The 27,426-nt window shown below is 42.8% G+C and overlaps 1 protein-coding gene across 3 annotated transcripts in view; it reads left to right on the top strand.

Annotated features, from left to right (window-relative positions):
* KCND2 (potassium voltage-gated channel subfamily D member 2) overlaps window positions 1-27,426 on the top strand; it is a 361,308-nt gene that overhangs the window by 311,081 nt on the left and 22,801 nt on the right. For all 3 annotated transcript variants that reach the window (XM_077338413.1, XM_077338414.1, XM_077338412.1), the window contains exon 3: window positions 26,810-26,972. In XM_077338413.1, the coding sequence (XP_077194528.1) occupies window positions 26,810-26,972 (163 nt within the window). The remainder of the gene's footprint in view (window positions 1-26,809; window positions 26,973-27,426) is intronic.

Below are 27,426 nucleotides of genomic sequence, written 5' to 3'. Positions count from 1 at the left end.
TGTCACAGAGGTGGTAGTTTTGCAATGCAACATAAAATGTAGTGTCGTAAATCTGTCCTTTGTACATTTGGAGAAACTTAAATAAGTGTGTTTGGGAGTGCAGGGTTGGCAGCTTGAGGCTAGGATGGAGTTTGAAACACCTAGTTTGTAGCACCAAAACTGCAATTCAAGTCAATAGGGGAGATGTTTGCACTGACAGTCCAGCAATCTAATTTTAGAAACAGGAATTATGGGGAAAGTGATGAGAAAACATTATTATTTTTCTTAGGTGAAGGCTTAGGTCATCTGTGGCTGTTGCTGAGCTATTTCTACTGTTAAAAAGAATAAATACTAGGGAATGTGGCTTAGACATAGACGATTTAATGGAAATATTCCTATAAAGGATGACAGCAGCCTAACTGGGAACTCACCCTCCTGTGTGGACAGATCCTGAAGGTTTCCGATTACAGATTCATTCATGTCTACTTACAATTCCTGTAAATACTAACTTTGCTAGCCATATTATCTTGCCTGAGAAACAAAGCAAAAAAAAAAAAAAAGCCCCAAAATCTATGGCACTCATTGGGCCTCTCTCTGCTTTTACTACCCTGTTTCAGGTCCTTCGACCCCCGGATGCTGTAGATTATATGCTATGGTAATGTAGTGATGGCTGCAAGCATAGGAGGTGTTAGATAGATTTATGGAAGGAGGTCCATAAACGGCTTTCTAGAGATGGTGACTAAATGGGGCCTGCCCATCCAGAGGCGGTAAACCTAGTCCTGACAGTCTCATTACATTTGATGGGGTCATCACTTCCTACTGACATCATCAGGTCATTATCAAACATTGTAAATGGTAAGGCTAGAGCCTTTTCTTATTATAATTCAGGAATACAATGGCCCCTAGGCCAGGGGTAGTCAGCCTGTGGTCCTCCAGATGTTCATGGACTACAGTTCCCATGAGCCCCTGCTAGCAAACACTGGCAGGGGCTCATGGGAATTGTAGTCCATGGGCATCTGGAGGACCACAGGTTGACTACCCCTGCCCTAGGCAACTCCCGCTGGGCAGGCCAGCCAAGGGCTGGAGAGGCATTGGTAGTACTAGATAAAACTGTTCTCACCGAGCAGTGGTATCAGGGCTCTCTCAGCCTCACCCACCCCACAGGGTGTCTGTTGTGGGGAGAGGAATGGGAAGGCGACTGTAAGCCCCTTTGAGTCTCCTTCGTGTAGGGGAAAGCGGCATATAAGAACCAACTCTTCTTCTTCTTCTTCTTCTTCTTCTTCTACTAGGGGTGGATGGATGGAGGAACTGCGGAGCAGCCTTCCCCCCTGCCTCCAAAAGGGCCATGCAGGCCGTGGCTGGACTTTCCATGACAGGGGGAGGAAGAGGCAGCAGGCAGGCCTTTCTCCATTCCTACTACTCCCAAAAGCCCGGCAATGGTGGTGCAGGCCATGGTGGGGCTTTTGGGGTGGGGGGAGGCAGCAGTGGTGGGCAGCCCTTCCTCCATCCCTGCCACCAAAAGCCCTACTTTGGGCCACAAAAGCTGCTGTGGGGTTTTCATGGGCAATGGGGAGGAGACAGTGGCGGCCAGTCCTTCCTCTCTCTCCATGAGCCCCAAAAACTCCACCGATGATGATACAGGCCATGGCAGGGCTTTTGGGGCGGGGGGGGGGAGATGGCAGTGGCAGGCAGTCCTACCTCCATCCCCGTCACTCCACAAAGTCCCGCCAAGGGCTGCGCAGGGCACTGCAGGTCTTTTGGGGGCAGGGGAAGGTAGCAGCAGCAGGCAGTCCTTCCTCCCTTCCCACCACCCCCAAAAGCCCCACCAATGGGTGCACAGGCCACTGCAGGGATTTCTGGGGTGGGATGGAGGCGGCAGCAGCAGGCAAGCCTTTTTCCTTCTCTGCTACTCCCAAAATCCCCAGTGATGGGTGCTCAGGCTTCAGCGGGGCTTTCTGGGGCCAACAGGAGGAGGTGGCACCAGGCAGTCCCTCCTCCCTTCCTGCCACCCCCAAAAGTCCCACTGATGGGTTTGCAGGCTGCAGCGGGACATTCTGGGAGAGGGGGGAGCGCTGGCAGGGAACCCCCTTCCCCCTTCCTCCCTCCTCCCCCTGGGCAGTTCCACCAACCTCCTTTCCCAGCGGTGGTCAGGGGCAGAATGGCGCCAGAGTGCTCTTTGCCTGTTTTGTTAAGGGCGGGTACGAGCGGGGCCAGCCCAATCAGGACATGCACAGCTGTGTTGTACATGTCCTGACTGGCCCATAACACCAGAAACAGAGGCTGGACCAGCTCCACCCAGGAGGCCTCTGTGTAAATATTTAAACAGCTAAGTGTTAAAGATGCCAACCAAGTAAGACAGTGGTTGAATGGCACCTTCAAGACTAACAACAGATATTCCAAGTGAAGTTTTTATGAGTCAGAGTTCACCATATTGAATGAAATTTGAAGTGAGCTCTGGCTCATGAAAGTGTAGCCTGGAATACCTTTTGATGGTCTTGAAGGTGCCACTAGATCCCTGTGTTATTTCTAGGAAGCGGCTTGTTTGCACACATGATAAGCTGCTGATCAGTAAACACAGAAGAACTTTAGATAAACTTAGTTGGAAAAAAAAACATTGTTGGTTGCAGCTTCTGCAAGATTAAACTGTATATGAGGCAGAAAGGCTATTTCTAGGTACCTAGTATCTAGTTGGCCACCTAGTAACCATGCAAGAACCCCCAGCCAGCATGCTGGATACTCAGAGAAGAAGAATAGCTTAAGAAAACAGATAGGTTGTGTTCTTTGTCTGTCATTAGTCTGGATGTAGTTGCTGAAACATCCCCCAAGCTGGAAGGACACATAACCCTGGGCCCGCTATGAAAAGGAGAAATCTGTTCTTTCTGTTTCAAAAGCTCAAGCTATTTGTAATTTAATTTGCTTCAGCATTTTTTACTCTGGAAGTGTAAGCCAGGGAAGAAGGTTTCCCTCCAGATCTCCTGCAAGATCCTGTCTCTGAGCAAACCCTTCATAGAAACATGCCAGGGTCATGGATGAAAGTCATTTTGAGGAATGTACTGCCTCTGGACTGCTGACTCCTCCTGCCCTCTTGATCCCATCCACAGGCCAAGTGCAGTATACTACCCATTCCTAAGAGTGGGAAACCGGCTCCTTCACTGGATACAAGCAGTTCGAGAAGGAAATTGTTGCTCAGCTTGTGAAACTCCTTTTCACAGTGGTATTAAAAATGTGACTGCGGTTAACTTGCTCTGCTGGACCCACGGTAGCAATTAATTAACTAACTGCCTCCCTGCTGCTCTGCCAACATCCGCAGTAGGGAGGGAGTAAAAAAAAAATCAATGTTTGACAAACAGAAAAGGACAAACCTGACAACAAACAAAGGACAGGAGACTTGTTATTTCAGGATTTCCAAAAGGACTGTTAGAATCAATGGGAAGAAAAAGAAAATTAAAACCTATAAAACACAGAGGCCTTGATGGACATCATTTAATTGATGCACTTTTCTGTTTAAGGCAGGCTGTCATGGAGATAAAAGCAACCACGCTGAATCAAACTTTGAACAGAAACAGAGAAAATCTAAAGGCATTGCCAAAGAGAACTATGCCGAGTTAAAACAGAAGGTGGTCAGGTAGTACTGACCATATCTGACAAAACATGTTGAGGCAATAGGTAGTATCATTTGAAAAGCAACTAAGGAAAAGAAAAACTTTCAGAGTGATTTTGGGTAGTGCTGTAGATCCTTGCAACAGTTGGGAAAAGGCCTTCAGGTTCTAAAGTACCAGAGAGACATATTTAGAAAGTGAGAGTTTCATTTAGCATCAAGGTTGAGTAATGTTTAGGATGTAGTACAAATGAGACTTTCTGTTTGAAAGAACGATGTCCAGTATAGTTTATGTACTGAATGCTGAATCAAGCTGTCTTCTTGCCTTATTCTTCCTGGAGTGCTACTTTGAGACTCCTTTGGTAAGGTGACCAGATTTTAACATTGGTAAAGCGGGACAACATTGACTGGGGCGGTTCTTGATTAAAAATTTAGTCAATATGGAGCAACAAAAAGTTTCATAGAATGCATAGAACAAATATATATATATATATAAAATTTCAACATAAGTACAATTTGCCAGGTACCCCAGATGTCCCTCCAAAAGTGGGACAATCTGGTCACCTTATCCTCTGGGTCTCCACAGAATCAGATAATAAGTTCAAGTTTCAAGTTTATTGTACAGCCATAAACCATTACAAAGTACAAAAGACAACTATAAGACAAATAATGAATAAATGTTCCCTTTAATACAGGCTTAATGAGTGGAAATAGGAAGCTGAAGTTTTCCATGCCATGGACATAAATAATTTTGCCAGGTAAATAACATCTCCTTAAGCCTCTATTAAACATTTTTTTCTCCAGGCCGTCAACAACCCTAATGCAGTATGCCCCCTCGGTGGCTCATAAGATTATGTAGTAAGGGAATATGTTAAGGTAAAAGCAGGAGCATGTCTACTAGATCTGTGAGTTCAGTAAGTAACAGACACTTAGCTCTAACAATCAATAATTTTACTGGAACCAGAAATACTGAACAACAGACAAGCAAACACTGGAATTTATATACACATCAGAACTCCTGCCAAGGTACACAATGGAGCCTTACAGACACCCGTGGTTGGACCTTAAGTCTGGCTCTTGATTGGTCCATAAGACTTTTCTATTATTGGCTCAGAGCCCAGGACCAACAAAGCCCAGGACCAAGTAAGGTCTTAGGATCCCAGCCTCATGTCTCAGTCTCTGAAATTCTTCATGCACAACAATGTCTATTGAAGTCAGTAGACTGAAAAGGGCGTAACTACTCAGGAAAGGCATTGCAAGTCATACATTTGGTTCATATAGCTCTGCTGTTAACTTGTGGAGGTTTTCCAAGAACAAACATTACTTTAACTAAAATTATTTTTCCTTGATAAAATTATCTGTTACCCAGCAATCCATGGATTCATCCAGCTAATTCTGGAAGCATGTTTCTATTCCACAATATTCAGTCAGGACCTCAAGATACTTGAGAAAGAAGAAAAGATGACCCAGCAGTAACAGGTCCACTGAAGTAGATATTCATCTACATTATAAATAATGCCAAATGCAACCTTAATGATTTACCCAAGGAATCCTGGAACTGTAATTTGGAAGATGGTGCAGAACAACCTCTATTACCAAAAAAAAAAAAAAAAAAGACAAGGACTTACAACATGTTCTTCACCCATGCTCTGTTCTGTTGTCACAATTCTGAGAAGTGTGGCAAGAAACTGAATGCTGGATCAACTCACCTGAATGCCTTTCTCTGCCTGGTCCTTCCTGGGTATAAACTGCACAGAGCTTTTATACCAATCCCAGGTCGATTCAGTCCCTGCCCTCTACACAGAATGCGATTTCCGTTTGGATTTGGGGCGATTTAGATTTTCCTTCTGCAGCACAAAGGATTGATCCGGAGTGACCCTACCTTTATTGTGCGATATCATGGAGTGCTTTTAATCCTGAATATATTTTAAAATCGCATTGTTTTGAATCTGGGCTCTCCTCCGTGGTAGGGAACCCATGATTGGCCACAGGTGGTCATGTGACAAGCCTGCCTTAAAGGAGAAGCCCCTAATTTCTCTCAACTTCTGTTGGATTTTTTTCTGACTTCTTCGATCCTCTCCCCCCCACCCCTTCAAGAAAAGAAAGGATTTTTCCTCCCTTCTCTGACTTCTTGGATCCTCTCCCCCTTCAAGAAAACAAAGAAAGAGCCTCCATTTGCCTCCCCCCTCTTCTGAGCCTCCCTAACCACGTGCAGAACACTTTCCTGTTTCAATGGGGGGGGGGGAGAAGAAGACTCGAGTTCAAAGCAATCTTAATTCAACAGGTTTGACAATGGAATAAACAAAGTAAGTGCAGACTCTGCCCTGGAGTGCTCACCAGTATTGCTGTCTACAGCTGTTCCTGGGAAAAACAAACAAAGTGGCTCTAGATCAATGTTGACTTTGGAGCAGGGGAAGGAAACAGCGTCAGAAAAGGTGAAAGTAGCAGTAGAGGGACAGAGTAGGGTTGCCAACTCTGGGTTGGAAAAGCCCTGGCATTTGGGGGCCTGGTATGGAGAGAATTTGGAGAATGCCCTCAGCAGAGGTTTGATGATATAAAGTCCACTCTCCAAAGCTGACATTTCATAAAGGGAAACTGTTTTCTGTAGTCAGGAGTTTTAATTCCAGGAGAGCACCAGGTTGAGATTAGTTATCCTAGATAAGAATTATGACCTGCTATGCCTGTCAGTTCATGATGAAAACAGACGCAGTGCACTGAGAATAACTGTGAACCCTCCTTACAGATTCTACCAGTTTTCTCCATTTCATAGAATTACAGTTTCCAGAATTGGATAGGGTTGCCAGCAACACAGAGGGGGGAAATTGTCCTGGCCTCTTAATCATGAAAAACTTCACCTTCCTATTTTCAAAATATTAAACCTCTATTAAAATGCCAGATCATTTTTCCTCAGGATTGCTGGCAACCCTACATGAGGGAATTATTGTTAAAATAACCACCCGGGGGAAATGATGTTGTCAACTGCCTGAAGGGAGGGGGAAGCCCTGTTCCTTTAATAGAGGCTTAACAGGATTTTATTTATCACAATGGTCCAACAAAATAAGGCATAAGATACACGATGAATAATCTTATGCTTTATTTCCTTGGATCAGGTGGATCTGTAACAAAGGTGTTGATGTTTTCTCCATACCTTGAACAAATAATGCCTAAAGTATTTGTGTCTGCCCTACCTCTCTGTGATACAAGTGCTAGGTAGTGTTAGCTGCTAGGGAATGGGTAAACTAGGCTCAGGAGGAATAAATTAAGCCTTCTAGGGGAGACTATAAGAGGACTGAATACAGTAGTATCCACTTTGTTGGCTTGACCTGAGAAGGTAGTAGGGATGGCAGTCCCCAGGTGGAACCTGGGAATCCTCCAGTTGTACTGCTCATCTCCGGGCAACAGAAATCATTTCCCCTGGAGGAAATAGCTGCTTTGAAGGGTGGACTCCATAGCATTATACACCACTGAGGTTCCTCCCCACCCCAAATTCTGTCTTGACTCCCAAAGTCTCCAGATATTTCCCAACCCAGAGCAGGTAGTCCCAAGAGGAAATGTTGACAGTGAAATGGTTCAGTGGCAGTGGCATTTAGTGGTAGTGGGGGAAAAGCCTTATTATGTTGCTCATAACAGTGCCTTGAGTCCTCAGCTGATCTGATAGGATGTAGGGGCCTAAATGAGTCATTGGATGGGGTATGGAAAGAAGTCTTTCACAAAATCACTTGATGTATCCCAGAAACATCTTTCTGCTAGAAATGAAATATAATAGGAAACAGAGAAGTAGCAGGGTCTGTTTGTAGAGGCAAAAAATAAAATAAAATAGAGTTTTGTAGTATCTTAAATACTGGGGACAATTGAATCCAGAAAAGGGGATTCAAAGGGTTGGAAAGCAGTAGTAGAAGGGAAATATTATCATTAATGTTCATCAGGACAGTAGCTAAGCCACAATTAAGTTTTATATTGTAATACTGAACATTTATGTGTGTGTAGGGGATTCCCTGGCCATAAATGGTTCTTTGTATCATATCAGCTCTTAGTATTTTAATTCCATCCTTAGAATAAACTTTTTAATTAGTGGTTCTCAGTCACATCTTGTGCTTCTGTATTGGGTAATTGGCAGCATTTCTTGCAAAATGTTGTGCCAGTATCAATCTCTCACTGGCGCAAACCATATTGTGTATTCCTGGTTTGCCTGGAGCAAAGATAAAAATCTGGAAACAATTTTCCCCATTGAGAATAATGGCAATAAGCAAAATGCTATACTGCTCTTGTTTGTCAGCTGCTTAGCTTGATCTAAGATCACATTTGCAAATGAAATAAAAATGTTTTAAAGGAATAATAAAAACTTGTCCTCATTCTATATTCCTGATGCTATCAGACTCCCCTTGCTAGGAAGGGAACGGGTGTATTTGTGCCTGAGGTGGTCAATGCTGTTATACTGAAACAGCCTTCCTCATTAGATGGCTCCTAAGGGGTCCTTGGCACATTTGTCTCCATCCTCTGGTCCTCATTACCCCTCACTCTTTGGCTCTGTCTCCTGAAGATCTGGACCTCAGAAGATTTAGCAAGCTTACCTCGAGTGGCAGGGTGTCACAGCCTTTTATTTCAGCAATTGTGAAGAATCAGAGTACTCAGGTATCTCTCCTTCTGGAATGCTCATTGTCACATTTTGTTGGAAACCAAGTGAACTGAAGCACAGCCTTTGGGCATGTGACAACTGTGATACATGAAGTGGCCTGGCGTGCAAATTCTAATGCTTCCAGACATGGTGTTTTCTAAGCAAGCTCTAGGATACTGAATGATGTTTGTTATTAAAGTCTAGACAACTTTCAGTGCAATCCTACAAGTGCCTTCCTGGGAGTAAGCCCCATTGAATAGACTCACATAGGATTCTGAGTAAATTGTTTTAAATAAATTGAATAAATTGAGTTCAAAGATTGATTTATTTACTTGCTTCATTTATGCCCTTTGTTTCCCAATGAGATCCATAGTAGCATGTACTGTTCACCGCTTCCCCATTCAGCCCTCACAACAGCCCTATGAGGTCGGTTAGGCTGAGTGTATGTGACTGGTCCAGGGTCACCCATCTAGTTTTCAAGGCAGAGTGGGTATTCAAACCTGGGTCTCCCAGATCCCAGTCCAGCACTCTAACCACTACGCCATATTGACTCTCCTATACCATTCACCCTCTCTGAATTACTGCTTGTGACAGCATAGTGTGATTGCTAATTGTACAGATGCATATATGAGAAATAAGTAGAGATGCTGGCTCTGGATTGGGGAATGCCTGGAGATTTTGAAGGTACAATTTGGGGAAGGTGGGGTTTAGGGAGGGGAGGAGTCTCAGCATGTTATGATTCCACCCTCCAAAGCAGACATTTTCTCCAGGGGGATTTATATTGATCATCTGGAAAGTTGTAATAGTGGGAGATCTCCATGGACCACCTGGATATTGGAAGCCCAGGAGATAAGGGTAACTCATGCCAGGCTTCCTCTGCTTTCTCCTCACACTATTTCTTCTTTCTCTCCTCCAGGCAATGCTCATTTCCATTTGTGTATCACAATCACCTCACCTTTTCTTGCTTCTTTCTCTCCTTCCCAATCACCAATCAACCTACCTTTTGTCTGCCCCCTATCTTCAGTTATATTTAATATTTAGTTATTTCCTTTATACCCCACCTTTCTCCACAGTGGGGCCCAAAGCGTCTTACATTGTTCCCTGCTCCTCTATTTTATCCTGACAACAACTCTGCTATGTGGATTCGGCTGAGTATGTGTGACCAGTCCAAGGTGTCCCAATGAGTATCCATGGTATAATGGGGATTCACACCTGGGTCTCCCAGATTCCAATCTGAAACTCTAATCGCTATGCCACACTAGCTAAATAAATTGTGGTAACAAATTACCAAGTGGTTGATGCTGGCCAATGTGTCTTCAATTAAAGGTCAAAATATATCTTAAACTCTCCCCATACATACACCTTTTACTGACAGAAACCAGTGTTTGCAAGCTGGCAATATAATGGTTGTCTGGTAACAGCCAGTGACAGCATTTCTTTCTTAATGTTATAGGTATTACAGTTATTTGGGAGGGGTTTATCCCCCCTCCCCAACTTTATTTCTTATTGACTTATTCTTAGATGTCCGATTTTTCTGTAAACCTGGCGTGTTTTTTTCAGGCTTGTAAAAAGATCTCATTTTGTCCATTTATGGCTCTAGTCGCCAATCTAAAGACCAATTCCACATGAGAAATCTGGCCCTGAACAGCTTCTGATTGCTGGCGAGTTTTAGAGCTTCCTCCACATGGTGTCATGTGCATTCTGAGGCTGTCCATGGGCTAGTTTGAGTTTTGGCCAGATTTGACTCAAGATGAGGGAAATAGCCCAAACTGGATTTGCTACTTGTTATCTCGCTTCACATCAGGGTGCAAGGCGGGGCAAGCCTGTGTGGAGGGAGAAACGCACGACAGTCCCTGCAGCATTTTGCCTACCCTCCCCTCTCCATTTCCTGCTCTAGGATTTTAAAAAATGGCTGTTGCCACAGACCACAAAGCTACTTTGCATACGTTAAAATAAAATTTTCCCCAAAGTGTCCATGGTCTTTTGGAATTGGGCAAAACACAGTCCTGTTTGTGTTTTCTGGCAGAGGTGAATAAACAGGGAAAGGTGGAGCACATGATGAAGCAGCCCTCTCCCGATCAGCTAGGCATCCATGGTCTTTATTTTTAAGCCTACTGTTTACATACAATCATTCTTCATGATCCAGTTACCATGTACAGCCTCCCACAACTCTACCCCAAAATAAATAGCGTTCAAAACACCACAAATCCCAAGAAAAGTGTAGATAATGCTTTAATTGTGGTTCTGCTCCATAGCAATGCAGAATTATTGATTTTTTAAATTAAAAATTCATTTACATTGTGGCGTTACTGCAAAGCAACATGAAAGTGCAGCTTTTAAAAAAAATAATAATGTTTGGGTCTCAAGGGGAATGGAAGTTTAAGTCTCTGAGACAAACTACTGTGCTTTGTTTGATGGCTTGTTATGATTGGTAAGCTGTGGGAGGAGAAGTTTGACTTGTTTTCCCTTGCCACTTTGTTGGGAGGCAAAAAGCATCGACAAAAAGGAGGGAAAATGTGGGAAGGATGAGGCTTGCAAACACACAGCTTACAACCATGCATTTTCAAGCAGGAGGCAGTGCGAGTTTTGTGTCTCCATGCAGAATCAGTCTAAGTATCCACAGATTTGATTATATAGATTATTAGATATGTTGATTGACATGAGTGGATCTTCATGGAATACAATCTTAGACTGAGGTGACAAGTTCTTTTTACATTTATTGCCCCCTCCCATTTTATGGTCCTCTTCTTGCCATGCATGCACAGTGAGCAGCACATATTTCAAACAAATGCGGGGTTATTAACGCAGCTGCTAATGAATGTGGTCTAATAAGAATTTCAGAATTAGTTTTATAGCATATGGGTATCTTTGTGCTTTTTTAAATCTTAATAACATTTTTTATTTCTGGATCAAAACCTTCACCAGGCCTTTATCCAGCTTCTAATCTCAAGCCTTTAGGCTATGAAAAGCACTTCCCATTCTTAGAATAGCATCTGCAGTGGAAGCAGGGGTTTTGGTCTTATGGGAAAGCTGGTTAAGGGTATCCTTGGTAAACAAGCAGAAGCAACATAAGTTTCGGTATTATTTTTAGCAAGTCTAGTTTGAATTCATGTCTCAACAGCATTGTGTAACAAAGCTTGTTCCCTCATGGGAGAGTTTTTAGAGGCTCATTCTAACAGACATCAGATTCCTGGCTTCTCTTCCTGTGAAACCTTTGGCAGGTCCCTGAAGCTTGCTGTGGCTTAGTTTACCATCTGTACCATGGAAATAATGAGACTTTGTTGGGGCAGCCAGGCCTTGGGAACTGATTCCCTTGGCCTGAGTTAGCAAACAGTCTGTGTTTCTTAGCTTGTGGGCACCTGCTTCCTCGTCTGTGGGGATGCAGTGTTGGAATCCCAGTGGAATGCATTAAAATATGATCACTTTGCTGTATAGGTAATTTCATGTGCAGTTAATTTCCAGCACCTGATTGGATAGATATTACAGATGGTGGTAAAAATGCTTTTTTGTATTTTGTATTGCAAAGGCTTTTCATTCCACCCCCACTTCCACCCACTGCATGCCCCAGTAAACAACACTTAGGTTTCATTAATGCCTTGAACTTCGTGACATAATTGTGTTTTCAAATTCATTACAATGAACCAAATTTCAAGCTAAGAGTGTATAATAATGACAGCTGATGTAATTCAATATTTTTTATCAAATCTGAGAGCAATATTATCCAATTAAATCTTAGATAAATATCCCTGCCATTCTGCTAGACTAGCATACGTACTGCTTGTTCTGGGGCTGGTGGTGGCCACCCCCATCCAATATGTTTCTTTTGATACTGTGTTTGGGCAGAATCTAAGTAAATCTGGAAAATAGTCCCAGGACAACAGAAGAAGTATGTAAATGAAGAGAGAATAGAAGAACCCTATTGAAGCTGACTCAGTTCTGCAGGACCTGTAACATGGAGCTCTTCTGCCAGGCATTTGGTTGGGACCAGTAAACTCCAGCAGTAACGTCACTTGGGTCCCCCTTTGGATGGACCTCCCCAAAAAGCCAGAATTAGATTGTGTACTTGGGTTTTGCAAGAACAAGTTATGTCAGACCAACCTTATCTCTTTTTTCGAGAATGTGACTACCTTGCTAGATGAGAGGAATGCCGTAGACATAGTTTATCTGGATTTCAGTAAAGCTTTTGATAAGGTTCCATATGATATTCTTGTTGACAATTTGGTAAAATGTGATATGATCCTAATTCTGTCAGGTGGATCAATAACTGGTTGACAGATCGTACCCAGAGGGTACTTGTTAATGGTTCAGCATCCTCTTGGAAAGGAGTGACAAGTGGAGTACCTCAGGGGTCTGTCCTGGGACCTGTGTTGCTCAAGATAGCTTTACACCGGGAGTGGTATAAACAAAACACTAAGGGGTGTGGGGGAGCGCTCGGTCCAGTATGAGGGGGGGCTAACGATTGACCCTTTGCCCGCGGACTGACTTGACCCTTTGCCCACGGACTGACAAGTGGAGGGCCCAATCGGCTGCCGCAAAGCACCAGCAGATTGGGCCCTCCGCTTGTCCGACCCACCCAACCCACAACCTGACCCGCCTTCAGCTGACAGCCGCCATTACACGGTTGTCTGCCAACAAGGCAGGTAGACAGCCACCCGCCCTACCCTGGCAGGTGGCCCTTGGAGGATGGGGGGCTCGGGCCACCCAATGGACCCTTCAACTCCCCCCACCTTCCTTCCATCCCTGTCCCACACCTTGCCACCACACTCTGCTGCCACCACTTCGCTCTCGCCCTCTTCCACCGCTTTTCCACCCCCCCTTCTCCCCCGCGCACACTTCCCAGCCCACCTCCCCAATGCCACTCACCTACACTGCCAGTTTTCCACCCCCATTCTCCCCTGCGCACGCTTCCCAGCCCACCCCCCATCACCACTCACCTACGCCGCTGCTTTTCCGACCCTGTTCTCCCCCACGCATGCTTCCCAGCCCACCCCCCTATTGCCACACACCTACGTTGCCACTTTTCCGCCCCCACTCTTCCTCCCTTTCTCTCTCTCTCTCTTTCTTTCTTTCTTTCTTTCTTTCTTTCTTTCTTTCTTTCTTTCTTTCTTTCTTTCTTTCTCTCTTTCTTTCTTTCTTTCTTTCTTTCTTTCTTTCAAGTACAGCGGACTTAATATCTAGTTTGTAAATGATTTAGTTTTGCAGACGATACTAAACTGGGAGGGGTCACAAACACAACAGAAGACAGAATCAGAATACAGGATGATCTTGATAGGCTCGAGAAATGGGCTAAACTGAATAAAATGAAGTTCAATAGGGACAAATGTAAAGTTCTGCATTAAGGAAGAAAAAACCATTTACACCAATATAGGATGGGGAAAATTTGTCTTCACAGTAGCATGTGTGAAAAGGGTCTAGGAGTCTTAATAGACCATACATTGAATACGAGTCAGCAGTGTGACTCGGTGGCTAAAAAGGCAAATGGGATTTTGGGCTATATGAAATGGAGTATCGTGTCCAGATCATGGGATGTGATGGTACCACTGTACTCTGCTCTAGTTTGGCCTCACTTGGAATACCGTGATCAGTTTTGGGCACCCCAGTTGAAGAGGGATGTAGACAAACTGGAGTGTGTCTAAAAACTGTGTCTAAAACTGGAGTGTCTAAAACTGGAGGAGGGCAACAAAGATGGTGAGGGGTTTCGAGACCAAGACGTATGAAGAAAGGTTGGGGGAGCTTGGTCTGTTTAGCCTAGAGAAGAGACAACTGAGAGGAGATCTGATAACCATCTTCAAGTATTTAAAAGGGTGGAGCAGAGCTGTTCTCTTTTGCCCCAGAGGGACGGACCAGAACCAATGGGATGAAATTAATTCAAAAGAAATTCCATTTAAACATCAGAAAGAAGTTTCTGACAGAGTGGTTTCTCAGTGGAACAGGATTCCTTGGGAGGTGGTGGGTTGTCCATCTTTGGAAATTTTTAAACAGAGGCTGGATAGCCATCTGACAGAGAGGTTGTTTCTGTGAAAGCTCAAGGGGGTGGCAGGTTACAGTGGATGAGCGATAGGGATGTGTGTGTCCTGCATAGTGCAGGGGGCTGGACTAGATGACCCATGTGGTCCCTTCCAACTCTATGATTCTATGATTCTAAGAGCTACTAACAGCGCAGCACTACAAATATTAGCCAGCAACTAGTCTGTTTTTAATCTTTATAAGTTGTATTAATAGTTAATTATTTGTTAAATTAATTGATAATTTGATGTTTGGTTTTTAGGAATTATTGTATGCTTTTTATCAAAACCTGTTGGAAATTACACCAAGTCAGCTTTGTCAAGAGGAGTGGTCAAGAAATCAAAAGATAAATGTAACTAAATAAAATTCAGAGACAGTGTTAGCAACTGACAAGCGGTCTGAAGGGCAGAGTCTAAAGAAAACAGTTCTACTCAGCATGGAGACAACCAGTACATTTGGAGTGACAGAAGTGACATCACATGACTATGATTGGAGGGATTCCTAGAATGGCATAATGCACTGAGCAACCCTTGTCCCCATCCCTATTATTTTCTGGTGCTCCAGTGAGTGCTGGCAGGGGACCAAGGAGGGCAGTGAGGGTTTACCTGAGGATAGCAAGCAAATGGCATCTGTAGTCAGAGATTTGCAGGCTAATCATAGAAGCTTAGCAAGGTCAATGATGGTCAAAGTGTAAAAGATACTTTATGATTCATATAACATTTGAATAAATTAAGCATGTAATAGCCACAATCACAAGACTTAAAGGGGAAAGAAATTATAGTTTAGCAAGTTAAGTTTACAGTTACTGTTGTGCAATTTGGCAGTTCAGCTACATTCAAATAAGCATTCTGTATTAACTTCAGTGAGGTTAACGACTCCTAAGAGGAGTAAGAGTCACATTGTGAAGGTCATTCCTCGAAAAGTTCACTTAGCTAATATTTACACAGAAAAGATTGGGATGCTTAAGTCAAATGATTGTACGCATGTTGATAAGATAATATCAAGTGAGGATAAAGAAAAATCTAGAATTCATTCCTTCTAGCTTCATCTTAAAACTTGTTCCATCAAAGTTAGAAGGGTCAGTAAATATGGATTATGTGTGTCTCTTATACATGAAAAAGGAAGACTGGCTGCATTTGGACAGGGCCACCAATTGAGGCAGTGGTTGGCACCCCGAGGAAGATGGGGCCCATGGCATGGCCCCATGGGAGCATGCCAAACCTGGCGCGCTCAATGGCTGGTATGGGGCGAGGGGGCTCTTGGGTGCCCATATGATCTGCCACCTGGACAACTTTCTTTTCTCCCACCCAGGTTTTTGTTACATTATTAAGAGTTTGAACATTTGTGTTTATCGTCACAACTTTGGTACTAGGCAAAGGGAGGAGCCTGTTGGCAGGGAGCCCAGTTTGCACACGGGGCTCCCTGAGGTTGAGTGTCTCAATAAGAGGCTGGATGGGGCGACCATGGCCTACCCAGCTAGGAGACCAAGCTGGGTGACCAGGGTTGCCAATGGAGGCTGCCACATGTTGGCCCCAATTGTAGGTTGCTTCCCTGATAAGAGATTCCAGGTGGCAAGGGATGTACTTTCCTGCTGGGCAAAGAGGGAGATTCCTGGGCAATAGTGGACCCTTGGTATGGAGCAGGCAGATGGCTGTGGGGTTAGGCTCTCTCACTTTGTGTGCAAGGCCAACCCTCCAGCTGGGTGGGCAATAATAATAAAATTGTGGCCACTTTTATTGCCAAACTGGAGTGCTGTGTCTGATTGGGGTAGAAAGCCCGTCTGCCAGTCAATGTTTATTATTACAATAGTAAAGTGCTTCAGACAATCCAATCTAGTTATAGAAACAGGTTTCTTGGAGTTGATCAGCTATGCCAGGTGACTCCAGAACAGAATACAATACCACCTACAATGGCCCCATGAAGGACGCCTACAATTATGCATACAGCTTCAGTGCATCTGCCTCTGGATACTTTATCAAAAGTACTAAGGCATCTGTGTCAACTGACTTGCCATGAAATCCAGCCTTGGTTTTATCTTGCCACTCTCTGTATCAAGCCCCCCCCCCCCCCAAACAGGATTAAAATGGATTTTTCCCTGAATTTATTCATTTTAGCGCATTTATATCTCACTTTTTCATAAAGCATGTTACAGCAAAAGAAAAGTATACAATAGAAGAAGAAGGGTTGGTTCTTATATGCCACTTTTCTCTACCTGAAGGAGTCTCAAAGAGGCTTACAGTCACCTTTCCTATCCTCTGCCCACAACAGACACCTTGTGAGGTAGATGAGGCTGAGAGAGCCCTGATGTTACTGCTCGGTCAGAACAGCTTTATCAGTGCTGTGGAGAGCCCAAGGTCACCCAGTATTTGGGGGAGCGGGGGATGAATCCTGGCTCGCCAGATTAGAAGATCATGCTTCTAACCACTACACTAAGCTGGTTAAAATCAGCAGAAAAGCCATAAAATTCTAACATGGCACCAAATTAAAGCCTGTGCCTAGCTGAATGAAAACAACAAGAACATCAATCAGCCTGTAATGAAGGCCTTCCATTATAGATAGGTCTTCACATTTTTCTGGTTGATGCAGGGAAGAGGGCTGGGTATAGTAATAACATCAGAGAGTTGTGGGATACTACTGCGAGTATCCTTTATTTATGATTTGAATAACATTCTCAGTCTCTGTGTTTTTCAGAGACAGACATTTAGACTTACCTAGTGTAGTTTAATTAATAGTTGCCCTGCTTTTTTCCCTTCAGTTCCTGCCTTTAGATTTGTACTGGCCATAGACACATTTACTTGTTATTATGTAAAACATGAAGGAATTCAAGTCTTGGTACCAAGATGGAGGGGAAAGGGACAAAGTTGAGGTGGAGTGGTTATACCACAGTAAATATCTCAGTTATTCTATTTTCATGCTTTTCAAAGATTAGTACGTTCCTGATCCATGGCAAGCTGTTACATCTAATACTTTGAATAATCTACATGCTTATAACTTTATTGTCACACACATTATTGTATCTGCCTGCTTGAAGTTCCATTTTTGCCACCCAAAGTTACATGTTAGTTCCTCATCTGCACATTGTACATTCACAAAGAATATACTTAGAGTAGAGGCTCAATTGGAAAGTTTACTATATTCTAGAATTTCAAGGAGCAGTTCCCCCTTGCTTCATTGTTTCTGACATGAACTTTGAGATTGCATAGGGGCAAGTTGCAACTTGAAAAATCCATAACATCTTTAGAGTCTGGCTATACTTCGCTTTTTGAAGTTCCACAAAACAATACTTCAACATACCACTGTGTTCTGGACAATGAGATTCAGGAAATATTTTAATACAAGTTCAGAAGTAACTCCCTCTCAAGTTGTCAGTGTAGCAGTTTAATCTTCTTTGTCAATATCTAAACCAGCCTTTTTCAACCTTTTGACCATTGCTGAGCCCCTGAAGTAAATTTTCAGGCTTCAAGGACACCCTGAAGTAATGTCAGCTGGCTATGCCTCCCTGCCATCTCCCCAGAACTGACATAACTCACATCCTTTGCCTTCTTTTTGTTTTCTCCCCCTGCCTTTACTACTGCTATGTAGGATGGAAAGAAGGGCAGGAGCTAAGAAGACAGCCCAGACACCCCCCTCCCCCTATACCACATCACAACCAAATTCCCCCCCCCCTTTGATTTTCACACCCGTGGCCTACTCACCAAGCCTTCTGGGCAGAAGCAGGCAGTTTCCTAGCTTGTGGCCAAGTCCATTAGGGCAGGAGGGTAAAAGGCCGCGGACCACCTCTGGAGTTCCCACAGGCCCCTGGGGGTCCTTGGACCCCAGGTTGGGAATCCCTGAACTATCATCATTACTTCATATATGTGTTTGAGATCTAATTTGAATGCAATCGTGATTGTGGTTGAAAATTTTATGATGTCAAAAATTAATGTCTTTCACCCAGACTAAGATGTCATTAATGCATCTTGTAATATTATGTTTTTCTAAACAGAATCAGTGTGTCTTACAGTAATGCATCACTTTGCAAGATGCTTGTGGGGGAGGAAAGAAATGCATTCTCTCAAATCTTGTTCTTGCTTCTCTTTGGAAATCCCTGAAGACTCAGACAACCTAATCTTCCCGCCACAGAAGGGGAAAACAAGAATGCAACAACCTTGTTGAAAAATAGTGTTATGCTCATGCAACGAACGGTTTCTATAAACAGGACACTTTGGGGGAAAAGATCCATTACGAAGATGGGGGAATGAGGAAGAGACTGCCCCGAGCACTTATATCAGCTTTTTGCTGACTTCTTGTTCTTTGCTCAATGTAAAATATAGGCCCCATATAATTACTATCTAGCAGCAAAACTTCAGGAGCGATAAACTACAGACAGTGGTTATCTTTTGTACCACTGTTGTGAGTCTGTCCATAATGACTTAACAAGGCACTTGTCCCATTTTCAGAGTGCTGATAGTTGTGAGCTGTTGCCGGTGTTACCATGGCCAGATGATATGTGCAAATATCAGCATGAGCAGCATAGCATCTGTTTATTAGTGTCCCTGAAGACTTCTTCCGTGCTCAGAGAAAACTGCATTTGACCATTGTTTCTATTATGAGAAAGAGCTGTTGCAATCTTCTGTACATTTTGGGAATAACATGTTAAACTGCTCACAACAGTGCACATTCTGTCAGCATCATCGATTCAAAACATGAACTTCACAAAGGACATCATGATTTAGTTGATATAGTAACAGTATAAGCTTAAGAGATTTATTAAAAAAATCATTTACATTGAATATGCTTACAAAAAAGACTTACTTCTACCATCTTCTGTGTGTCATAAATATTTGCCACAGTAAAATACTTTTACTGCTGCTCTTTCAAGTGTACTCTTAAACAGTTTCATTCCAATAAGCCCATGGGATGGTTAGGATAGCACTTCTAATCAGTTTGAGGATGTAATTTTTTTTCCAGCATCAGCTCTGATTCCAAGAAAATAAAATGTTTTCTCTAATCTTTCTTTTTTGTTTGAAGAGGAAACCAGCCAATTGGAAGTCATTTATCTTGCCATAAGATTTTTGTTCAAAGAACAGCAGTGATCCCATGCTTTGTCCCCACAAAGCTCTGCATGAGTTTGAGAACGTGAGGTTCTGCTGCCCAGTGATCTTCTATGCATAAATTGCACATGAAGCATTTTCCTTTGTGCCATGTGCAGATTCACAGGGGAGTGGTTGGATTAAGATGATTGTCTGGCTCATGTTGAAATAAAAACTGCAAACAGTGGAAACCTGAAAGCGAGACAGTCGGAACACACGCGTGCCTTTTGGAATGCCCATGCCTGCTTCCAAACGCTACTTAAAGTTATTACCAGTGGCATTTTGAATTATCCACTGTAGTATGCAATGCTGAAATAAATGACTAATTAGGGTCCACTTGCCAGTGTTTAGTCACCAAGCAGCTTGGAAGCTATAGGGAGCAGCTTTATAACAATTTGCTGCACCCTCCTCAGACAAGGCAGCCTGTTTTGCAGTTGTCACATATAATTTGACAACTCTATAATATTATTTCATATTTGGCATTTCTTGTTCCACTGTGTCAACACAGACCACTTCTGTCCTTCACTAATGGCCTTTCCTCGAGCCACTGCAAAATGAAAGCATCCAAGTGATTTTTTTTTAATGTACAATGAAGCACGCCAGCATTGGAGAATTCCCCTCATTTTCCCTATTAATTGTTCTGCTGTTAGTGAATAATTGTTGTGTGCTTTTCCTGCTGGTTCTCAGAAATCAAGATGGGAATGGTAATATTTAACGAAAACACTACACTAAGAATATAAATTGTGCTAAAGTGAAATAGCTCTGTATAGGTTTGATGCAGACAACTGGGGAGGGGACCTCTCAGTAGCAAAACACTGGCTTGGTATGTAGAATGTCTTAGGTTCTATCCCCAGCATCTCTAGTTAAAAAGATCAGTTAGCTGGGGAAGTGAAAGATCTCTGCCTAAGGCCATGGAGATCTGCTGCCAGTCAGACTCTTTCTGCACTAGCAATTTTGTTCAGATTTCCCTTTTTAAAGTGCTGCTTCCCCTCCATTTCGGCACTAAAATCCACCTTTCCAGGCACACACCTGAATTTCCCTTTGCAGCAAGGAAATTCCCGGTTACAGCGAGTTCATCTTTCAAGGTGGAATCTAATTCACGGCTGCCAAGTGGGAAATACTTGAATTCTTTTTTTTCCCCCACGGCTGCCAGTTTTAGTCACTTGTTCATGCCACTTTCCTTGTTGTCATCCTCTCCCCCTCCCCATCCTTCCCTCTGTCTGGAAAAATCTGATTTTTTAAAAGATGTGATTGTGTTACAAACGCAGTTTACCATTGTAAAAAAAAAATACTGGAGAAGGGAGCAAAGCATGATGGAAGGCTACCTCCAACATATATGACAAATTTCAGCCTGGGAAACGAGGGGCGGACAGCCCAGATGCAGAAAGGCTAGAGTCAACTTGCAGCATCCAAAGGCTAAAACCAGGTATTTTCCTAATGCGGAAATAGTCTCAGAGGGGACTGTGATAGAATGATGGTGAGACTCAGAATAGAGGCAATTTCATGTTTTGTACAAACACATCCAAGATGAAGCTGAAGCATTTTGCATTACCAAAGCTCATCTTTGAGTTTCAGTGCATCTGCTCAAGGACAATTTCTTGATTGTCTGTCAAGCTCCTGGCATAGGCCCTATACACTCATACTTCATAGGCCCTATACACTCATACTAACAAGGCACATCAACAAGATCCAGGTTACTCATTTTTGGCACTACGCTTCTGGGTTCTCAACAAATGTTTTGGTTTTAGAATGTCACAGGATTGTTGGTTTTAATATGATGAATTAAGTGAAATCCTAAGCATCTTTTGCTCTGTAACTTAGCACCCCTTTGAAATTTCCTATATTCAGATTAAAGGTAGTTTATAGGTAGTGGTCATTGCTATAAACATCAGTGCAGAACAATTAGATCATATTTCTATTGTGTCAACAGAGATTCTTTTCTTTCTTGGGTCTGAAAAACCCTATCAGTTTATATTGGTCCATGAACATGCAAACTTAAATGGACTCCAGGGAATGGTAGAGGACAGGAAGGCCTGGAGGATCATTGTCCATGGGGTCGCGATGGGTCGGACACGATTTCGCACATAACAACAACAACAACATGAACATTTTCTTAATGGAAGCAATTGGATTCTATGACTTTTATCTATGGACTGAGTTGTGAGAAATGAGTCACATGGGATGTTTCCAAAGCCTCCTGGACTAGAGTCACTGTGCACAGGATTGCATTGCTCACTTGTTTGTTGTTAGTTTTGAAAGTCAGAAGTAACTTCCCGCCTCCATCGAGTTGAGAAGAGCAAGGAGATTATAAAGCAATATAATCAGAATCCTACTAATTAAAACATGTCTATAAAACAATCCAGATCAATACCACAGATAAATTAAATTAATTTAATTAAACATGTCAATTAAAACAGTCAATGAAAACAAGGCATAAAAACACATGAAAAGCAGCTTTGGGGACAGGAACACGCCTTACTGCTACAGATGGTGGCACAGAGAGTCAGGCTCAAGAAGAGGATCTCAGCTGATATAGATCCAGAACACCCTTTCCAAGCCAATGGGACAATGTAACTGGTGCAATGCTATGCACTATCACTGCCCTCTGCTTCAGAAATGCCTGCTGACTCTTCTGTCGGGATAAAGTACCTGTGTTTTATCTGCATTGCTGACTTTACTCTTTCTCTCTCCCAACCAAAATGTGTCTCCCTCCTGTTTCTGTTGGTGCATCTTGGGAGAGCAGGTAGTGCAGGTGCTAGATGTTACAAGTTTGTAACAAGTTCTGGAGATTACCAATGTATAGCAATTTCTAGCAGCTGGATGTGTTATCATAATGGTAACAATGAAAATGGCTTTCTAAAATTTCATTAATGTCTTGGTGTCCATCCCTCAAGATTCCACATACAGTGTGCAGAGTTATTACACTATGACACAGTTTATGTGAACAGGAGTGTCCACGGTTTACTCCATCTGTATTCAGTAGCTGTCAATACTTATCAGTGTGTACCAGAAGGAATAGAATACTATAGTTAAATACTGATAATGCAAAGTGCTAGCTTGGTGACCCTTTCTTTCATTTCACACAAACATACATCCCCCCCCCCTTAGGATGCAAGTCTCATTTATTTCAAACTTTCCCAAAATGTGCTTAGGATCACAGTTTTCTTCTCACTTAGAGGTCAATCTACTCCCTAAAGGACTTCACTAGTAATTAAAAGCGTTACTAGGAATGCAAGAAGATCACTGGAGCTGGCAGGAGCAATCAGACATGCACGTCACGATTGAACTCCTGAACTAAATTAATGCAATAGACAGGGGTTGAACAAGTCACTTTAAAACATTTTTACTGACCCAGGAAAGCCATATTGCCACATTAACTGTGAAGAAGCATTTTGGAAACAATATTAATGCAGTCTTTGGAACCTGCTAACCTGTCCACCCCCACCCGCTCAGTACTCAAGAGTCTACACATTCTCCTTTATTTCCTCCCACTCGCTACACCATCATATGTCTGCATCCCAGTCTCTGTTACCCTCTCTTTTCCTGGTTCCCATAGGTCTACAGCAACATTTCTCACTTCCTTCTATTTTATTTTTAACCATAGTCTACCACAAAGAGTTGAAAGCGGAATGCAGTTTTTAAATACAGGCTTGCCTTGGGCATAATTGATATCTCCTAACAGAAATGATAGCATCCAGGCGCAAATTTCTGTCCTAATTTCAAGTAGTCTTCTGAGCAGGTCAGTGTGCTGGATCCATCTATCCACACACACACACAGACACATGACATCAAGTCCCAATCAGTTCCCCTCCCCATAACAATCTGAGTTCCAGGTTCGATCCTAGGCACCTCCAGTTAAAGACAAGCAGTGGGTGATGTGAAAGACCTCTGCCTGAGACCTTGGGGAGCTGCTGCCAGTTTGAGTTAATAAAACTGACACTGGGGACCAAGGGTCTGATGCAGTACATGGCAGCTTCCTATTGCTCCAGTTAACCGACATAGTGACCTCGGCAAGGGGTTTTCAATGCAAGTGAGAAGCTGAGGTGGCTTGCTATTGCCTCCTCTCCATAGTCTCTCTTCCAGCACTGAAACTGCTTAGCCTCTGAATCTGATAAGAGCAGGCCATGCCTGACTGTTATTTACCCAAAAGTGCTTATAGCTGGAGCCACTTGACAAATGGAATATTGAGGCTCTTACTGTAACATACCTTCTTCTTTCTCTCCTGCATTGGTCGAACTGTTAACATCAATGTGGAGTAGCAATGTTGTGAGGATGGGAGCTTCTTTTCCCCAAAATTATCTTTTTTAGTTATAGGCATTGATCTCTCTCATTTATTTTTCTCTTAAAAGAAGGGTTTCTCTCTCATTTTCTTTCATTTCTCTTTGAAGAAAAATCAGTGACACCCTTTTGTAACTTCTCAGGGCAGTGCTCTAGTAGGAAAGTTTGGGGAGCCGTTGCCTGCCTCTCAGCGTTTACAGCAGAGGTTTCCACTTTTTTTGAACCTCTGAGCCCCTCTGGAATTCTGAGGTGTGGTGAGCATCCCACCAAAATGGCCACCACAGAAGGCACAGCCAAACACAATACCTGAAGGGGAATAAAAAGAAGGAAAACCTGGGGTGGGGGATTGGAACCATGAGTTTGAATGCTTACTAGTCCTCCTGATGGTTCAGTGACAGCTGTCACTATTGCGTCCTTTAAAAATCCTTTTATTTGACTAAGGTCACTCAGTAACAAGGCCTGCCTTACATTGTCCCCATCCACTTTCTGAGAAGACTTGTCAGGCATCATGATGCCAGTGGGCAGCACATTGTGGCAGCACATCTGTACTAGACAATCAGAGAGATTTTCTGTTTCAGATTTCTATATATCAAAGCCATGGTGACTACTTCCTGCATATGGTTTACAAAAAGCTGCTTCTGCAGTTAGCTTAAAGTACCAAGGACTTTTTCTTTCATAGTTTTGCTTATGCCCAGAATTGTTAAACATGTTTGTGTTCCACCAGAGGGTCCATATTTTCAGACAGGAATAAATAATGCAAATTTGAATCTATTCACTTGCTGTGTTCCAGTTGTTTGTTTTTTTCTAGCAAAATTTGAATTTTTTGCCTTCTAATTTATTTATCAGGGACTGTGATTACTGGTGCCTACCGTTTTTCATCTTTGTATGCATTGGGAAGAGGTGACCTTGTCTCTTAAAAGGAATGCTGTCAGGTTCAATGACCTCCTATTGGTTTTACTTTCCCAATCTCTGTCATCACACTTTTATAAGCTGTAAAAAAGAAAATTCATTGTACCATCTTTTTCTCTTTCAGCCAGCACAGCAGAAGTTAGACAAGAAACCCCACATGGGTATAGCATTTGTGGAGAGAATGTAATTGAAGTGGAAGGGAGGGTATCTGAACGTGTTTGGGTACGTTTGTGTCTTGTGGTGTAAAATATGACCCATTTTTGTAGCCTTTTTTCAACGGTGTTTTTTGCCCTCTAGTGGAGTCCCTGATCATTGCAGAAAATTAATTTTTCTCTGCTACAGCAGCCTTCTTTCATTGATAACTTGGATTCATTTCTGACTCAAAAGATTTTAAAGTTTTGCTGCAGTATCCAGTGTCCATTAGTTTAACTTTTTAATCAGTTAGGAGAGGTATCTCTTTGTGGTGTAATCAATTAGGAGAGGTATCTCTTTGTGGTGTAATGTCACTTCACCCCAAGTATCTGCATTACTTTGCATGGTGAATTTTGAATTTGCACTCTGTGAACTCTCAGAGGTTAACCTGACATATCTTTACAGGTAGGCCAAGGGTTGCAGAATAGTTTCTCCTTCTAGCTTCCAGTGGGCAAAAACTGGTAGGATCTGTCAATTCATATGCTGATGGTGTTAGCAAGAAAAGCTCTTTGTACTTGGGGCTCCTTGTTCTTGGGGCCGAGGAGATAGCGTATATTCAATGAAGGTAGCAGGAATCTTCTTTTTCACTAGGGAGATGTCAGAGAACAAGATTGCCATGAACAGAGCCTGTGTGGAAAGTGGAAGTTTTAAGGGTTTTTTTAATAACCAATTGTTGCTTGCACAAGCAAAGTTATATATTTTTGAAATTGTGTTGTGTGGTCAGTCTCCACACCCACATGTAAGAGCCTAACTTGGTCATGTTTAACAATATATAAAAATAAGAAAAAGAGACACATACCTTGGGTTTAGTAATTCTAAGAAGTGAGATTTCTAAGGTTTTCCTCTGTCACCAGTGTGCTTTGAAGGACAACCTATTAAAAGACTCAAGGTCTGGATTGGAGGTTGCCAGACAAACATTCCACTCATTTGCAACCTGAGAGTGGCTGGAAACCCTCACTAAGGCCTAGTGTCTAGCAACCAGGGCTAACTGAATAAAATGTCATTTTTCCTTCAGCAGAACAAGGTGTCAGTGGAGATTCTTTTTGCTGTCAAGTAAACTTATTTGAATAGAAATTAACCTCCATGCAGATGCTATGTTACATGCTATGACAACTCGCTGGTTCCCAGGAGGGTGGTATAGAAATTGGATAAATAACAATAATGTACAAGTGACCATAAATAATAAGAGATTTTTACTGCTTTCTAGGGTTGCCAGGTCCCCTCCCTGGCCACCAGGAGCAGGGGATGGGGAGGTAACCTTAACAGATCCAGGCTGGGAAACTCCTTGGGGTTTGGAGATGGAAACTTGGGATGGTAGGTACCACAGAGAAGTACAGGGCCATAGAGTCCACTCTTCAAAGCATCCATTTTCTCCAGAGTAACTGACCTCTGCCATCTGGAGATGAGCTTTAATTCTGGGAGATCCCCAGTCTCACTTGGAGGTTGGCATCCCTATTTTCATCTGGCTACAGTTGTGTAAGAGTCTTGTCATGTGTAACAACTGATACTGCTATATGGAGAAACACACATATGTTCATCTTCTTATATTCATTCAGTAGTATGCAAATGATTGGTGTAGTTGTGGATCCATATGCATCTCTGATCTCCTGCTAGGATTCTTGCAGGGTCAGGACGATTGCTATTACGTTGGAAAGGACATTTTCTCTCCATCAGCCTTCTCAACACCAGGCATATTTTTAGAGCCCTCTATCACATCCTTCTCTTCGTGGGTTATTTTTCCTAAACCAAAATGTGCAACCACTTCAGTCTAGGACAAATGCCTCATTTCTTTAGGTATTTATTAATCAGGCAAGGAGAATTTGGTATTTGCATAGAGTTTCCATCTTCTAGAATAAGGTTTGCACTCTCCCCCACCCCACCCTCCCATTAATTCCAACCCTATTCGGTGTAGCAGCTACATTCCTCCTGTAAGATACAAAGAAGGCCACAGGTTTGGGATGCAAACATGGCAGGCACTGTGAACTTATCAGCAGCTAACCTAAGCCTCTGAAATCTGACACAAGCAAATAGTATGGAGTATGGGAAAGTACTTGCAAACAGAAAGGAAAGAGTACTGTGACTGTTTTAAGTAAAGCTCTGACATGGGAAACTCATTCTTAAACAGATTTTTGTTGTTGTTGTTTTTTGTTTAAATCCCAGGTATGGTGACATGGTGCCGAAGACCATAGCTGGCAAGATATTTGGCTCGATTTGTTCCTTGAGTGGGGTCTTAGTCATTGCCCTTCCAGTTCCTGTTATTGTGTCCAACTTCAGTCGCATCTACCACCAGAACCAACGAGCAGATAAGCGCAGGGCACAAAAGGTGCGCTCCCTGTTTCCATTCCACACTCTGGTTTGGCATGGAGTAGACAGGTGGTTCTTCTGTTCACTGTCTTGTTATCAAACTCCGTTTTCTCTTTATTTGATAGGAAACCTATTATCACTTTAGAACTTTGATATAAAGTGTACCAAGTTGAAACTAATTCCCAAATTAGCAGGAAAACAGAACAATAGTCCACTGTAACCCTAAAGACTAACAGTAGCCACATATAACTTCAACTGGGGAGCTGTGTAATACCACTATATCTGATGAAGTGAGCTTTGACTTACAAAAGCTTATGGTGTGGTGCAGCCAGCATATGGTGAACTCTGTAGAGTATTCAAGGCAAGAGAAGTTCAGAGATGGTTTGCCTACCTCTGTGTAGCTTACACTATGGAAAATTTTGTTGGTCTTTAAGGTGCTACTGGACTTGAATATTTATTCCAGTGTAATATTT

Source organism: Paroedura picta, chromosome 5, assembly GCF_049243985.1.
Source record: "Paroedura picta isolate Pp20150507F chromosome 5, Ppicta_v3.0, whole genome shotgun sequence".
In the NCBI taxonomy this organism is placed as follows: Eukaryota; Metazoa; Chordata; class Lepidosauria; order Squamata; family Gekkonidae; genus Paroedura; species Paroedura picta.
The sequence above is the reverse complement of the archived record's forward strand: the minus strand, read 5'-3'. Positions and strand labels throughout refer to the sequence as shown.